The sequence below is a fragment of the Coturnix japonica genome, chromosome 4 (genome assembly GCF_001577835.2).
Source record: "Coturnix japonica isolate 7356 chromosome 4, Coturnix japonica 2.1, whole genome shotgun sequence".
Lineage (NCBI taxonomy): Eukaryota > Metazoa > Chordata > Aves > Galliformes > Phasianidae > Coturnix > Coturnix japonica.
This window is the reverse complement of record NC_029519.1, coordinates 31,731,814-31,749,702: the sequence shown is the minus strand read 5'-3', so window position 1 is coordinate 31,749,702 and position 17,889 is coordinate 31,731,814. Positions and strand designations below refer to the sequence as shown.

At 33.8% G+C, this 17,889-nt stretch overlaps 1 protein-coding gene across 4 annotated transcripts in view; it reads right to left on the bottom strand.

Moving 5' to 3' along the window:
• Window positions 1–17,889, bottom strand: part of CCSER1 (coiled-coil serine rich protein 1) — a 581,898-nt gene that overhangs the window by 235,329 nt on the left and 328,680 nt on the right. For all 4 annotated transcript variants that reach the window (XM_015861337.2, XM_032444181.1, XM_015861338.2 and 1 more), the window contains exon 8: window positions 11,018–11,101. In XM_015861337.2, the coding sequence (XP_015716823.2) occupies window positions 11,018–11,101 (84 nt within the window). The remainder of the gene's footprint in view (window positions 1–11,017; window positions 11,102–17,889) is intronic.

Sequence of the window (17,889 nt, the reverse complement as noted above, 5' to 3'; positions counted from 1 at the left end):
ACCTTTAATCCGACACAAGTGTCTAAAATTCATTCAAAGTCATTTCCCATCTAAGTTTCCCAAATGCTTAAATGTATTTTAATACATTTCTGATTCCTCTAGGTGACAAAAATATTAAAGGATTCACAGCAGTTGCAGTAAAAAGGATAGTAATAATCACCTTCAACAGATGACTTTATGAATAGAAATTTGCCCTAGAATTCAAGAGCGATTGTGTTGTGGTTTTTTTGTTTTGTTTTGTTTTGTTTTTTAAATGCTTCCCTAAGGGGCATCTATCATTGTGGCTGATATTGTGATTGCCCCCTCATAGCCGCTATTGTGTTCTTCAGCTACCACAAACAAAAAAAGATCAAGAATAACTAAATCTTCAAAATATATATATTTTTTCATCATTTATACACCATGCACTGTTGCTTGGTTTGGTTTTTCAAATTTCTGCTCATAGGCAGGGAGAGTTTTGCATGCGTGATGACATGTCCCATTATTAACCTTCTGATTTTTTTGCTTGTCCTTTTGCTTATTTGTTAAAAAAGTCATACCATTAATCAAAAAAAGACATGCATCTTAGGTAACACCGACCTTTGTTGCACTCTTGTATTTCTAATGCAGTATATAAATCTTCTTTGAATCAAAATGCACAATCTGATCTAACAAATGACAAAGTAAGCTGCCAACAATCTCTACATGTCAGGTAATACACGAATATATCTGTCCATCAAAAGCACATTATTAACGATATGAAGCACTCTATTATTCTACAAAATGGATACTTACACTCTTCCCCTCTAGGCATTCCATGACAGGACTAGCTGTAAATCAGGACAGCTCATCAACACATCAAGAAGCTACACTTATGTCTGCCAGCTAAAGACCTAGCACTTATTGACAGATAAATCACAATGAGAAGAAATGAGAGCTTTCCTTCTTCTTATCATTTTCATACTTAAGTTTTGTAGAGAAATGGGTAAAGTCAGCTCTAATTTCAGTTTCAATTATCTACAGATTTCCATTAAACACTTTAAAGGGTTTTGCTTGGCATGTGGAGGATATTTCTTAACAGTGATGTGAAAAGAAGTAGGAAGTTACAAGGAGAAAAGATGCACAGATGAATGAGCATCATTATAGTAAGTATGCAGTAAATAAAATTTGTTCTTTGACAACAAGATACATTTTTAGTTCTCATATGGAATTTGTCTGCTTGTTTTTAACAGACTTCTTATTTCAGCTAAAAGAAAGTATGCAGGCATTAATAAAACCTAAGACACTTGCTACAAAGTGAAAATGTTTGCAGCATATTTGAAGATACTTCCCTACCCTATGTGAGGCATAGACGACAGCCACTCTGAGGCTAGCACAATTGAATGAGAAAAATACTGAATCATTACTTGAAGTCCTCCATTGGAATGAGTGACTATGAGGCTCTAGCACTAAGACACAAATGGGATGCTGTCAACTTCTTTTTTATATCACATTTCAGTTTAAGGCATCCAAAATGGACAATCAAATCCAACGCTATGCACAGCTAACAACAAAAATTATAAATGTTAGTTTTTTGGAACTGCAAAGAATTGTGCATAAGACCGTCAATGCAATTCTATCATAATAAATACATATGAAAATCCAAAGCAGTCAACATCTCACAAGAAAAGGGAGGATGCGCATTTCCATATATTTCAGCATAAAAAGTGATGAGCTGGGAAAAGATGCCTCCTTCATCATTTTCAACTGCATTAACTAGTTGTAAATTTAAACTCCCTTTCCATATCTTCTGAGGAGCAGAATGCTATTTATAATACAATGCAGGAATTATTAGACTTTATGAAGTGAAAACGGCTATGGAACACTAAGGACATGTCAATATCTCAGTCTTAGAGATGTTTGAATGCAGATTAAGTTTGGAGAATTTCAACATGTGGCTAGAAAAGTCCCTGAACAACCAAGTCAACCCAAGTTTCTTCAACTACCCACAGTTTTAAGTTTCTTGCTTGAAGTCTCTAATATGGTAGACTTTTCCTCTCGCTAAATGTAAAAAAATTAGCCAATACTAGTTTGCATGCTAATCAACATTTTAGTTTATCAGACCACAAACTTACTACACAGATCCCCCCAAGCACAAAGAGCAAACAAAGAACTGAATCAATACAAAAAGGCCTACTAAAATAAATAAAAGTTAATCTCTAGTTGCTAATATGTAGGGAATACACACACACACACACACAAAAAAAAAAAAAAAAAAAAAAAGGAAGAAAAGAAAGACACAATGACTCAAGGAGAGTCTCTGAAGCAGTACAAGTTGCATATAAGCATAGTAGCAACATGACAAATACACAGATAAGAATTTTGAGGGCATTTGTCAGTAGTAAAGTATGTAATTTGCAATTGTTTTATAGAACTGACACGCAACACCTGAACATAAATACATATGTATATATTTTAATTTATTTATTTTTTTAAAAAAACACAACTATTCATTGTGAAAATGCTACTGGATCCTTAGTGGCCTCACATAATAGTTCCTTCTAATCAAACATTAACATATTAGGAAAAAATGTCGGATAGGCCACACATTTTTTATTTGCATATACCTATTGGACTACTTTTGAAATACAATTGTCAGTATCTGTTTACTGATACAGAACATTAGCCACTGCATAACACAGCATTCCAGTAACTAGTAGGGTGGCAGGTGGCAAAACAGCAGATGACTCTGACTTAAAAAATGTCAAGAGTCTGCTGGAATGCAAGAGCTAGTAAGTTACCTTGAGTTTCTCAGTATTATGTTCTACAACTGGTCTTACCAGGCAATTGTTGGTATACAGAAATCTATTTTTTAATCTTTGGATAGAGACTGACATTTATCTGAATACAATAAGTGCACAAACAGTGAAAGGGAAAGAGAAAAAAATATCTGAAACTTAAAATGCTGAGATTTCAACTCATCACCCTGTCCGAATTGCACTGTAAGCTTATATCAATAGCTCGTGAGTTTATATCAATAGGTAGGCAATGAAGTCACTGCTAGACTTTGGTCTGTTTCCTCTTCTCTTGCCGCATTTTGTGTGATCCTCATTAGACCATTCTCTCTGTTTCACCAAACTCGATATGAGAGACCTCACAAGTTACATTTTATAACTCATGAACAATGAAAATAAAATAACAAGAATTATCAAAAATGGAAAAAAAAGCCCAAGCGGAACTGAGATAAAAACACCTTAAAATCCTCTGTTCTGTAGATGTTTCACTACTGATTCCAGGCATTTTTGAATGCATAACCTTGACAATACCACTCGTAACATTTCCTTCCTTTCTGTGCAGATACATAATATAATGTGCATAAACATCCAGTACTTGATTCCATACAAGTTGTGCACATTTTGCACTCTCCATCATCATCTTACTGATTAGGACTGCTTGCAGCTTGTTTCTCTTTGGTTTTGTGATTTTGCAGGAAAAAACAAGCAAACAAACAAACAAACAAACAAAAACAAATAGGTTTTGGTAATAAAAACACACATGAAAAAAAAAAAGCCCTGTGGTTGGTTATTACTTAAATGTTGCTGGTTAAGCAGAATGGTCCATGTTTTAAGATTCAAAAAATAGACAGTAACAGAGAAGTTACTAACTCCAATCTGACAAATAAAGATCACATACCACTGGAGACGATATCTCAATAACCTATTGTAGGATAGAAAGAAATAAACTGATGAACCATATCATCCTAGGGATTCTGATCCAAAAGGAGATAAGAGCAAATATATTTGTCCCTTAGGAACTGAATTCCATTTCCATAAATTAGACAAAATGTAAGAAAATAAATTCCACAGAATGCCAGAAACTGATCTAAGCTGACTTATTCACACTGACTAGTAAGGAAGAAGGACTTGCATAGCAAGTTGTATAAGCTGAGTACGTCTGTTTGCACTGATATTAGAAGGTTAACCTAGTGACAATTTAAAAAAATCCTCAGTCCTCTTTAAACAGCCCTTCCTTAGAATCTATCATCCTGCTCTCACAAGTAATCTGATTAATATGTAGTTTGGCTGAACAACAATGAGCTCTCCTGCTGCTTTAGATCATCCTTTAATTGCTTCACTTTTTATTTTTCCGGCCTATTAACCTGAACTCCTCCACAAGCTCACCAAACATGCTGAAACAAGTTCACAAAAAGACATCTTTTTTACTCTTCACTTCACCATCATGATTAGATACACTTGTTCTTTCTGAAATTGTAATACAGCACCCTATTGCCCACCTAGCATTGTTTGGTGAAACACTTATCTGCAAGCAGCAGCACAAATATCACACTAAGAAAGTCTGGCTTTATAAAGCCCTATGCTGATAATAAGTAAATTCTGATAAATAATATAGCCTGCAAACTCTATTATTCTTCTGGTAAATCATGAGAGCTCCCTTCAAGAAAAACAATATCATCTGTAAGTCAAATTGAGAAATATAAGATAAATGTCTTGCATTATTGCCAGAAAACTCAACAAAATTTTAAGTACATTTCAAATATATTGAATAATTCATAAACAATTGCTCTGAGTAAAAAAAAAAAGAAAGAAAAAGAAAGAAAAAAGAAACAAATATTTTCACCCAACATACTGAGCTGAACAAAGACTATTAAGCACCAGTTTATTGCTTTTGATTTTACTAGCCCTACCAAGCAACCTAATAAGGTATTCAAAATGTAATACCTTAGAATAACAAAGTATTAACTTGTAACTTATCTTCCCCTTGAAAATTTAGTATGTAGCTAAAAGTCAGTAATTGTTCTTTAATTTGTTATTTTGATGTTGACCATATATTACCTTCTTTTCTTTTAAAACTAAGTATAGAGAAATATAACATTTCATCCAGTTACATGATCAAAAGAGCTAAAACTCAAAAGAAGATTACTTGAGCAATATACTTTTGAATGAATTTACCAAAGAAAGTACAAATTCACAAGCCAACTTTTTGCTTTGAGACCTGTCAGGTTTGTGTGTACAGTCTTGAAACATGCTTCCTTCCTGAAAGGTGACTGTTTTCATAGACCACTAACACACACACACACAAAAACAAAAACAAAACAAAACAAAAAAAAAAAAAAAAAAAAAAAAAAAAAAAAAAAAAAAAAAAAAACCAAAAAAACAAAAACACCAGCGTAAACATGCTTTAATAAGCAGATAATTTATGAAATCTTTCCAGAGAATACACCCCCCACTTATTGTATTGGCACTGTGGTGAAATCCCTTGAAATTCAAAGGCATTACAGGTGAACGTTTCCACCTTTCTACTTTCCACAGGAGAGGCTTCCACCTTTGGAAATGTGATGTCATAAAACAAAAAGTATTTTCACAGTGAGAAAATAGTTAGTCTTTGAAACAAAGGTTAAATGAAACCTCTTAACTTTCCCTCATCTGAAATAACGTAAAAAAACATCCTTTTCTTTCTGTTAAAACTGAAAGAAGAGTGATGGGAAAACAGAAAACTTGTTATTTTTCTCCATGAAAGTCCTGATTATCGACAAAATGTCTCATTTAGGGACATAGAAAGATCTCAAATCTTAAAATGCTGGAATATATCAGGAATAAAAAAAATTATTTCATGAATTCTACAAAAACTGTAGACAAAAATAGTACAGTTCCCTTACAGGACTTCACTAGAAAGTAAACAAAAATGAAATTTTTGCTATTAAAGCACCAAGGACTCTTCATTTCTGATATTTGCTATGCCAATATACATGTTTATACATTTCTATGAATCATGCTTAGTGCAGCAAGGATGTCCGTGTGAAGTATTACCTATAAATTGTAGAAGACAATTTATAATTGAAAGAGCAGCAAAACATTTTTCTTAGGTCTCCAGTGAATTTGCACAGACAGCCACCCTTACATCTTCAAAAGCAAAAATATTTCCTCAAACACAAAATTAATTATTGGAAGGAACAGCAGTACTGGTTGATTCATTAAGCATTGTTGTGTAGCACTGAAGATAAAGTGTTTATTAATCTGAAACTCATCCACATCAGATGACTGCAGTAAAAAATGTGTCACACAGATGCCTTTAGCAACATACTGAAACTGTTAACATACGAATTAAACTGCTGATCTTAAGAAGCAAAACAAGCTTTCCAGCATATGTGTATTTGTTGGTTTTTTTTTAAGCAACATTACCTCTCTCATCATTCTTTTGTAAATATATATAACTCAATATTATGTCAACACATGATACCAAGATAAAGTTATGTCTTATGGTCACATTCATGTAAACTAAGCTAAGTAATGTTTTGAGAGAATGTATCAGGAAAAATATTTTCAGCAAATTTCCACATTTAACAACTCAGGAAACAAAGCATTAGTTATTCTGTAGAGGGAACCAAGAAGTATAATGAATAGTAGAGACAGCACAGATGTGTGCCACCACACAATGTTTGTCATCTGTCTTTCACATAGATTACAAAAACAAAACAAACAAACAAACAAACAAAAAACAACACAAAAGAAGTCAAGATAATTAAGTAATCAGAACTACACAGAAATCACACTTGCAGTTCTGCTGCCTTTTTCTTGTCCTTCATTCCTAGCATTTATAACAAATGTAGATTTTCCTTTACCTCAGTTACCCATTGAGCTCTGGTACAAACCAAGTCCTGCAACAGCACAGCTCCTTTGGTGAGGGCCACCCCCATTTGGTTCCTCAGCTGAGGTACAGCTGCTCAGCTCCACAGAGCTCAAAGACCACTGGACTGTGACACAAGCCATGGCGTAGGACAAAAACTACATAGGAATTATAACCTAATATTCACCATTCATTTAAAGTGAAATTTGAATTAGTAAAAATCTAAAGTCATAAAGTCAAAAAGTATGTAACAGTTTCCTTTCAGGTCATGCAATACACAACAGTGATCAAGTACAACACAGAAAGTTTTCCTTTCTACTACGCTTCCAAGAAGCTGCTATTTCCATTTGTGCTAAAAGTAATCTGTAGCTACGTGTTTTGATTTATCTTGATATTTTCCTTAGAGTTAAAAGCTGATTAATGTAAATTGGTTAAAAAAAATAAAGTGGAAAAGCAGAACTAAGACCTATGTTTTGTCCCACACATACCAAAAGCTGAAGTTTTCAGACATTTCAGAGTCAAGTCAGATCATATTTGCCTCCTTTTTCTTAAAGGTCTGTTAGTAAAATGCTATGTGTCTCAAAATCATCATTCTATGAATGACACTTGTGCTGAAGACTGGCACATGAGGTGAACTATTACTGCAGGAATGTAAGCTTCAGCACTTTGTCTTAGGGAGACTTGTGAAATTTCTGTATTTTGGATTTGCTCTTTTTTGCAATGTCATTTTTATGAAATACTGGGAAAGCAGCATTTCAGCCAGACTAGGAGGACACTATTCTACACTGATGACATAATCATTGATCTTTGCCAAGCACCACAATATGACAACGGTTTGTGATAAGGACTTAAACTAATATGCAGAATCATCTTCTCAAGTGCCAAGGAATATTAAAGATGCTATCTCACTGCAGCTTCTCATCAAGGGATTGACATAGATGAGGAACCAGAGGCTAATCCCCATTGTGTGCCATAGGATATTGCCACTTTTGCACTTTGTGTCTGTCTTGTGGAACTGATTCACTGAGTAATTACTGCAGAGATAAGCCTTTTCTGGAACATACACAATTAATTCTCCTGTAAAAAAGTAGGTAAGAAACCTGACACTTTAATAATGTTTAAATATACCTAATCCATTCCTTTTCTGCTCCTAATATTTCCTAAATATGTCAAAGAAAAAAGATTCAGAAGTACTTACAACTGTCTGCTCTTATGTAAATTATCCATGAGTGTGTAATAGCCCATCATAAAATAGCCAACAGAAATAATACTATAAATCCACAGAACATAGAGCAAGCAGGTAATCAGTGTAAAGATGAATCTAGAATGTTACTTTTTTTTTTTTATTATTATTTTTCTTCATAAGCATAAAGGCAATTCTTCCCAATTAAGAACTTAGTCCTTAAAATTTTGAGAACTATATTTTATAGTTTTGAAAATAAGTCAGCCTAAAATTTTCTTTTTGCTAACAATTCCATAAACTGTATTCATCATGAATTCATTAATTCATTTTTCCAAATCTCACTCTTGGCCTGTCAAAACAACCTGTGATTCCAGGACTATCAATCCACTTATATTAGCACAAGCATATTTTGAGGTGATTTTTACATTTAAGAGTAGTGCCTTTCATATACTGTTCATAAACAGGATTCAAGTGCATCTTCTGCTATCTGTTACACTTCAAATCTTGATAACTCAAAATAATGATCCTTCATAACTACAGACAACTGGCTTATTGCCCATTTGAAATCAGAAAATCAGACAAAATTAAAGAACCAAGCTTGCCAGCAATCCACACTCCAGAAATAGATTACACATAATTAAAAGAAAAACAAACAAACCAAACAACCACACATATAAACAAAAAGCCCACACAAAGTATTTTAACGTAAGTTTTGAAGATAGAAAAATTTGCAAAAATAAAAGAAAAAAAAAATGCCAGTTATTTTTTGATAAGCTGATTCTGAATATCTATAATTAAAACATTAACTTCTATAGCTTATGATAGAGCTCAGTTAGCTAGCACTAGCTAGTCTAGGCAGCTCATAAAAGGAAAGAACTCAAGTTTTTGTTTTGTACATTTGATAAAGAAGCAACAACAACAGCAAATTGAAAGAGGCAACACTGCAGCAGAAAAATACCCTCCAAGAGCTAAGCTATCAGGGGCATTTATCACCTGGCTTAACTTTGCCTCCAGATCTACTCAGAATTCAGCCAAGCTGCCTCAGTACATTTTTTATTTCAATGGGACAACATGCATGACTCAAGTTACACAAGGACATTGATGTTGAAAGGATAATGATGTTAACACTCATTTTTCAGTGTTAATGCTTCTGTATCAATGACAGCAGTAGAATAAATGTTACTGTAGGCAGCACTCAGTTATTTTTGCCCAATACCATGAAAATATTTTCTACTTAGGGTAGTTCTAAGTGCTCAAATCACACTGGAAAAAAAAAAAAAAAAAAAAAAAAAAAAAAGATTGATTTTAAAACTATATAAACATAGATGAGTAGAGCTGAGTAGCTGATACTTGATCACTTGCTGTGTCCAATGAAAAAAGAAACTTAGATTTCATTTTAGTGAATCATCATGCTTTATTTAGCTCAATAGTAGTAAATGAGATATACATACTCCTTTCAAAATTAAATTTTTAAATGACTGACTGTGATCTCAAAACTTTCATCTCTATTCTCCCTCTCTCACTCTGTTTTGTTTTATATGCAATCCTAAAATATCAAAACTGAAGTCAGTTAATCATGGATTAAACACATGATATTCACTTTTAATCATGGAAATTCTTATTTCGTGACCATACAAAGATGTAGTTTTCTGCCTATTATGTGATAGAAGAACTAAAGTTCCTATGGGTCTTTTTCATGCAACTGACTTATACACAAATGAACTTTGACAACAACTATCAGCAGATGAGCTACAGCTCACTGTATCAATACAGGATAATTTTACACTGACAAAGCTGTCAGCTAGTTAATAACATATGTTTCGAGAAAGGCTGATATAAAATTAATGCTCTGAGACTGCAGAAGCTTGATGTTCCTAGTGTCCCATTTTGTCATTTAATTTTAGATAATAATTACATAATACATCATTTTTTAATGTAGCCAAATACGAAACAAAGAATATTGATGACCTGTATTTACTTTGCAGATGTTAATATTACAAAGGAATCTTTCATCCCTGTGCAGCACTACATTTCTCCATGTAACATCAGACTTAGTTGTTTCCGCAGATAGAAAAACACAATTAATTTTCCTTAATATATATGAAAGATGAAGTGTAACTTTGCCATGGTCACAGGGCTAGTTCTTCTAATTACTCATCTAAGCCTGACATTGTCTATTCAGTTTTGCAGACTATCTTTCTGGTTACAGATGGACCTGAATTCATTCTGCCCAAGTTTTGCGCTAGACACCAGGTGTGAGACAGAAAGGTACAAGAACCCCAGAGCTAGATTAGAAAATTTAGATCTGATTACAGAAATAACATCACCTACTGTGGGGTGCTTATACAAAATCCTTGGTGCACATTTGCAAGTTCCTTGGTAGCAACATACATGTTGAACATCTTGAATATGTTAACCATATATGCTTTTTCTTTGGAGTAAGTTCCCTAATTCTGAGAGATGAAGAGGAAAATCCCCCCATCCTATAATTAACAATAATGAAGACATATGTTCTAATCATATTCCATAAAAAAACCCAGATTTTTAAAATTAATTTAGCTCAGTCTTAAAAGCACAATAAAATACATTTATATAAAATAAAATACATTTATATACATTTAGTATTTCTAATTGCTATATTGCTTATTTTACCTCAGCTGCTTGAGAGTATTCTCTTTTATTAAAGTGGTAGTACTCAAGCATTGCTAGCTCATGCAAGGAAAGATTCAGCATGGGAACATTTACTAATTCTTTTAAATTAAAGTCCACACCTATCTAAGAGGGAAAAAAATACTTCATTTTTTATTGGACAGTCCTGTAGACATGAAAAACGCTTCGTGGGACAAGTATTTACAATTCACCAGGAAATGTACATGGCTTCTCAAGATTTCTAGCACATGCATGAAGTAATGTGCTACTTCTTTGCCACTGATTAACGCCTCTTTGATACTGTAAGACAACTGTCAACACAATCTTCTGGAGGAAATTTCTACTATCAGTGCCTCCTGATAGTAGCCAGTTCAGAGGCTGAAGTGTCTTTGGAAGTGCACAGTCAGTGTTCTCTGGTTAATGTGGCCTCAGGCTAGTGATTCTGCAGGGGAAGTGAAACTATGTTTCTTGAGTTTTGGTAGCAGTGAATGACATTATCAGGCAAACAAAGTTTTTTGTTTGTTTGTTTGTTTTTTGTTTTGTTTCTGTTTTGTTTTTTCTAAAGTAGTTTCTCTTGCTTACCAGTTCCTCACGAAGCTGGGCTATGAGTTCATCTCTCTCCTTCAGCTGCAGTTTCAGCACTGAGCATTCATCTTTTATTCCATCCTACAAAAATATCAAAATAGATGTTAAAACAGGTTTCATGCTTTTACTTTGGTCTTGACTTGAAAAGTCTGTTTCACGTGGTGTGAGATTATTACATTAATGAAACTCAATTTTCCTTTGTCATGTGTTGTAGTTTTAATGACACATTCTAAAGCTGCAGCATAAACAAATTAATTCATCCAAAGATACTACACAGAAATGTCAAAAGCTCCCTGCAAAGAAGTCCATTTCATTATTTTCTGAGGTTTCTAAGCATTTTTGTTTTGTTTGTTTTTAACTGAAGTTCCTAACAGGTCATTTTTTTCCAGTTAAGGTATGCCTACAAAATGTTATCTTTTTTCACATAAAAAAGAACATTTGAGATATATCAATTTAGAATCATTATTGTAGAGAACTGGATCTTGATAGTATTAAAAAAAAAAAAAAAAAAACAAAAAACCCAAAACCTACAGATATTCAGTGAAAAATAAACTGCTCTTCTCATGCATAATATTTTTTACCCCCATATCCATCACAACAGTAGTAATTCTGATATTAACTGAGTAAACAATTAGGTACAGGTTATCGCTTAGCAATATAACCATTGATTATAACTCAGTTTGCTGTACATAAAAATGAACCTAGTAGCCAAGCTATTGCCAAACACAGCTCTGTGTAAATGAAGATCCAGACAATTATGTGACTTCATGTAAGTCTAAACGCCTTTGGAGAAGAAATGCCAACCAAGTTTTTTGTGTGTTGTGCTGGTAAACATCCAAGAGGATAAATTCAAATTAAATTACCGAGAAACTGAAGACTAAAAACACAACAAACTACCAGACAATAAATTCATCTTACAACTATAAATGAAGAACAGAATCTTTACATTCTTCTAGTACAGAGATATATTTACAAAGTTTGGGGCATGCAATCGTTTGGAGCATTACTATTGGTTTTAAAAAACAAAGCAAAAACAAACCACAAAATAAAGAATATTACTGGGAATAAAGTTATACATATGCATATGCACCATAGTTTTGCACTTAGTTTAAAAAAAGAGAACAGTGGATCACTAGCTAATGGGTGATAACAAATATAAAAGCATGAGATTTACTTAGACCATAAAGAGCTCAGGGGTTCAAAAGCACATAACCTGCGTGATATGCCTGAACTCTGACAGTACTAATGTACTTGCAAAACTAAATATAAAAGTGAGACAAACGTAGAGACTGAAGTCCATTTTCCTCAGTAAAATGTTTAGTTATAATAATGACCTTTCAAAGTAATTACACTGCTCTGTGATGGACTAATTGGAAGAAGAAACAAAATACTCGCATATAAAACTCAAGACATTTACAACTACATTGGCTCTTTATAATATCCTATTTTTGGCTTACAGATAATGATTGTGCTTAAACATTTCAGCACTAGATACAGATCTCCTGAAATATTCAGATTTCAGAAAAGAAGTCAGGATTTGCACTATTTTCCTTCAGGAAAAAAGATCAGGGGTAATTTTCTCAGTGATATGGTAACAGCAGCATTTTGCTTTGTCTACTGATACAATATCTAGGAAAGCTAGCTGAAAGTAAAATACTAATAAATCACAGAATTTTCTGCCCTCAGCACCCAATAGGTTATCAGCATGTATTTGGTTATCAAAAATGTTTGCTTATCAAAAATAATGCATTGAGAACCGTACTATAAATTTATCATACACCCAGTTGGATCTTTCTGTAAGGATTACTGTGTGATGAAGACATCCATATAAATCATAGAATGCCTTAGGCTGGAATGGATCTTAAAGACCATCCTGCTCTAAACCTCATGCCATGGTTGCCTCCCACCAGATCAGGTTGCTCATGGCCACACCCAGCCTGGTGCTGAACATTTCCAGAATGGGGGATCCACAGCTTCTTTGGGCAGCCTATGCCACTGCCTCACCCACCCCCTGCATAAAGGAAGTTTGCCTAAACACTAAACCTCCTCCATTGCTTATAACTTTCTTATTGACCTATTACTAAGCATCTAATTTCCGTATTCCTCATCATAATTTGCTCATGCAATATAAACTTAACTGTTACAACTTGCAGAGAAATATCTAAGTCTAAGATGCTGTCATTAAGGACAGCACAGGGGATACCAAATAAAAAAATATGGAGCTATAAGTTTTGGGGACTACAGGCAGTAGAAGCATGCTGCATTTATTAGTCTAGAAGGCAAACAACAATGCTATGAGTGTGAGCAAAAAAGAGTGTATTTTATTTTTTTTTAAATAAAATTTGAATACTCTAGGACTATATTATTTGGGCTTTTTATGTAAAATGTGGATCATCATGTACTCTTAATGGAGTACATAAACACAGAGCCAGAGAGAATAACAGAACTGCATGTAAGTATACCTGAGTTCAAGTGCTAACCAGAGTCAATTGAGTGATGACAGACAAAATTCAGCTAGGTAACATTTACAATTTCTATTTATTATATCAGCATCCTTGGACACTCTGGCTCCTTATCTTCCCATGTAAAGAGTTTATACCTAAATATGTTATCAAGAACTCAAGTCCAATAGGATTATGGATGCTATGAAAACACTAGTTATCATTCCAGTTAATTGAATCCCTTATTCTATGCATGTGCTCGTAAGTTGGACACACTACTGTTTTGAAGGTATTTTACTCAGTTAAGTAAAGTTTGTACTACACAAAAAGTGTCTTCCAGGAATATCTCATTAAAAAAAAAAAAAAAAAAAAAACAAAAAAAAACAAAAAAAAACCTTTTGAAACGTGTCAGTTGTATTTTATTTACTTATATTATCTGATATTGGTTAATAATAAACAAAAAACAAAAAAACACCAGGATTTAGCTCATATTCACATGGACTTACCACTGTTATTGTACCTGATTATCGTCAGAATGGTCTTCAAATGATTATATTTTCATCTCTTCAGAGTAACATTATTTTCAATCACAGCTTATGATAGCAACTGGTATATCTCAGCGCTAGTATTTTCCTATTTTAATTTAATTCTGTCCATCTGGGAAACTGCTAAACATAATAGCAAAACTGTTTCTCATCAGATCAGGTCACAGGATGACAAATTGTACTGCATGTGTGAAGACAGCTGCAGCATGTTTTGCATAAGTGCCAAAACCCAGAGTCATTTACATTTTGAAAAGTTACTTTATACCTCTTCATACTTAGGAACAAACAGGCCTATTGTGCTTCCTGTAATTAAAAAGAGCTATAAACAAAACTAACCAAGTATATTGGAAGATAAATTTACAGCAATTTTATTTTACACCAAAATGAATGTGCTGCCAAAATAACACCATAAAATTAGAATATTATAAAACTCCTTTGATAAATGTGCTGAATTTCAGATGCTAAGCAGATTGTTTATCAGCTTACAGTAATGCAGAGATCAACAATTATTTAGGATGCAGTTTCTTAATATAATCCTGAATTATAACTCCAAATTAAGAACTTTAAAATTGAATGCCAGGTTGAGAAAGCTACATGAATTCCATAACAGTTGCAGTTTCTTTTAAGTTCTGCAGCAGATTCATGTAACAAATTCAGCACATTTCAAAGTATTGAGAACATTCAAAGACAATACTGGTAACTTGAACATCTACTGGACTTTTATGCTAACAGTGTGGAGATCTAGACTATGTACAGGGTTCAGGATGTCTTTACTACTACCTTCACACCACCTGGCATCTGAAAAACACCAAATAGTTGAAGATATTACCTTCATTTTGTAGATAAGCACCATGATCTGACTCCAGACTATGATTCCATTTGTGTTAACAGACAGCAAGTCAGCACACACCATTTTATCAACTAGAAGAGCACCTACTCATGTAAGTAAGCTCCTGAATATTGCAGTTTGCATTTTCAGATTTTTTTTTCCCCCTCTAATAATTTTTTATTGGTCATAACTGTATTTCATTGTTTATGTTTATTAATACTGGAATAACACAGACAACAGGAGACTGCATTTTTTGTTGCAGATGTATTTCAAAATGAAGTCAGAGGTCCATCTCTGATGTTTCCTCCTCATATCTATTTACACCACACTTTATTTATACTGAGATTTCTATGTACATATTCAGCATCACTTTCCAGTGTTATTTTCCCTTTCCGTATTCACTCTAGTTCTATCTGTCATACCAATTCCTTTCAGTCCCACAAACTAACAAGTGAATTGGTGGGCTGTAATCCTTCACATCATAAAGCACACTGAATTTGTTTCTCTGGCTGTTTTGTTTTGGCACTCAGTGAGGCCAGTTAGCTTTGGCTGGAGTCTTGACAATTCACAGCAGGCCATGGCCACACTTACTCTCCTGCTTAGCACTTTACATGGCTCCATCAACAGATGCTCAAACAGCATAAAGATAAGAGTAAATTCACAACTTCAAAGCAGAGACATCCTCAGAAGCCACACTGTCTCAACACCATCAGTCTCACTATGAAGTGCCTTTCCCTTGTTCAGGAGGAATAAAACCAGTAACATTTGGAAGGTCATATCAGAAGTAGTTGTTATTGTGTATGTCAGCTTTTAACACAACTGCAGCATTTAAATGACATGTCCATAGGAACAGCTCTACATTTCATTTAAGAGAAGCGCAGAATTGGAGGGGTTGGAAGGCACCTCTGGAGGTCATCTAGTCCAATCCCTCTGCTAAAGCAGGCTCCCTATTTCTTGATCATGAAAGAAAATAGAGTCTGAGATTCACTGACTCCAATATGATAAATAACAGTAATTTAACACTCATAAAGCCTTTGTGATTCTACATCATGTTCTACTTCCATTCAGTTACACATAATATGTCAAAAATATTTTAATGAAACAATTTTGGGCACTTATTGGAATACTAAGATTCAAATGGTATTTTATCATGAAGGTAATGCACTTAAAAAGACTACACAGGCAATGCTACTAACTTCAGACAATTTAGAATACAAAGCTAAATAAACATTTTCCTCACAGTGATCCAATTGTAAGTGAATTGTGAATTACAGATTGAGCAAATTAATGTGTTTTGTTGTGCCGTTTGTTTTTGTTTCTGTTTGTTCATTTTGTTTTCTTCTTTCATTTCAGTTTTGCTCTCTGAACCAGTGAAAAGAAACAGCATGGAGTTTAAAGGAATGTTGTTCGATTAATAAACTGCAAAACATAAAATCAAATAAAGATAACAGGTCAAGCCCAAGATGCATCTAACCAGCAAAATCGCAAAGAACAGCCAGGAGTAGAAACATATAAAAGCATGTAATTGTATTTTTCCTGTTATAACAACTCCATTTACATTCTTTTGTAGCTCTTTGTAAGCCTGAATTTATATACACAGGGTCATGCTTCCTTTGATGATATTCTCTAAACACATTCATGAAAAGGAAAAAGACAAGTAAATAAATAATAATAATAAAATCATCCAACACCCCAAACTTTGTTTTCAAACTTGTTGCTTAAAAAATGTATCTGTTTTTATTTCTTTTTTAACCCTAAGAAAACACACGAATACTTTCTATTCATGTTACCCTCATTCTTATATACCCTTACACTAACTACACAGCTTATCTTTTCCAAGCTCAGAATTCTTTGTCTATATAATCACTCTTCTTACATAGGCCACATCATATCTCTGATCAAAGGTTGACAAACCTTTTCTAGTTTTGCTATATGATTCATTAGACCTTCTAACCCAAATTACATGTAGCACTCAAGAAACAGGTTGATGACCCACTCCTACAACTGTGTTCCTTATTGTGTTTAGTATTTCCTCTAAAACAGTTTTTCTGAGTAATTCTTAAGAGGTCATATACATAGAAAACATGCTGAGTTCTACAATTTCTATAGAAAATAGAGAAAAATAAAAATCAATCATGCATTTCTTCACAAGCCTAGAATCAAAATAACAAGCTTCAAAATTAACAGCATTTTGGAAGAAAGTCTTTGTATTTATTTCATCAAAGGCCCTGCAAGTACCATTAAGAATTAATCTCCAACTGCATATACTTTTTTTTCTATTATTATTTATAAGCCCAGACCATATACATATATACTCAGGGCAACGAAAAGAAGTCATTTTCAATTTGTGTCCTTATCAGAAGGTTAACTGTCATTCTTTATTATTTAATAAACTATTAAATTAGTTATTAAAGCCATTCATGCTACTCATTATTTTAATGTACTCAGTGAAATACCTTGCTTGTATTTTCCTCTTTGTGTGGTTATTACATCTCCATCAGCTTCTTCCAGAGAATTTTCAGGGCAAGGGGGGAGGGGTAATATGAGTAATTATGAGAGATACTAAGAATACTTGCACTTCTAAAAGAGAACACTGAATGTTCCATACTGGGGATTTTTAAAAAAATGGTTTTAACTAAACTACACATTCAGTGCAGCTGTTTCACAAACTACAACACCAATAACTTATCAACCTCAAATCGAAATCTGTTTTTCATTCATGAGTAAGCCCTTGCTCAGCTAATGCAACATTTTCTGGGAGTTTCTTTGTAGCTACAGCATCAGCTTCGCATATATGTAGAATAAAGGGGTGGATGCCCCATCCCTGGAGGCATTCAAGGCCTGGCTAAATGTCACTCTGGGCAGCCTGGTCTGGTGGTTGGCAACCCTGCAGATAGCAGGGGGGTTGAAACTAGATAATCATTGTGGTCCTTTTCAACCCAGGACTTTCTATGACTCTATGATAAAAATTTATGCAAAAGCAAAATCCAGCTATCAGAAGATTGTTTTACTGCCACAGGATAACTACAAAAATAAGAAGCACTGAGACATTGC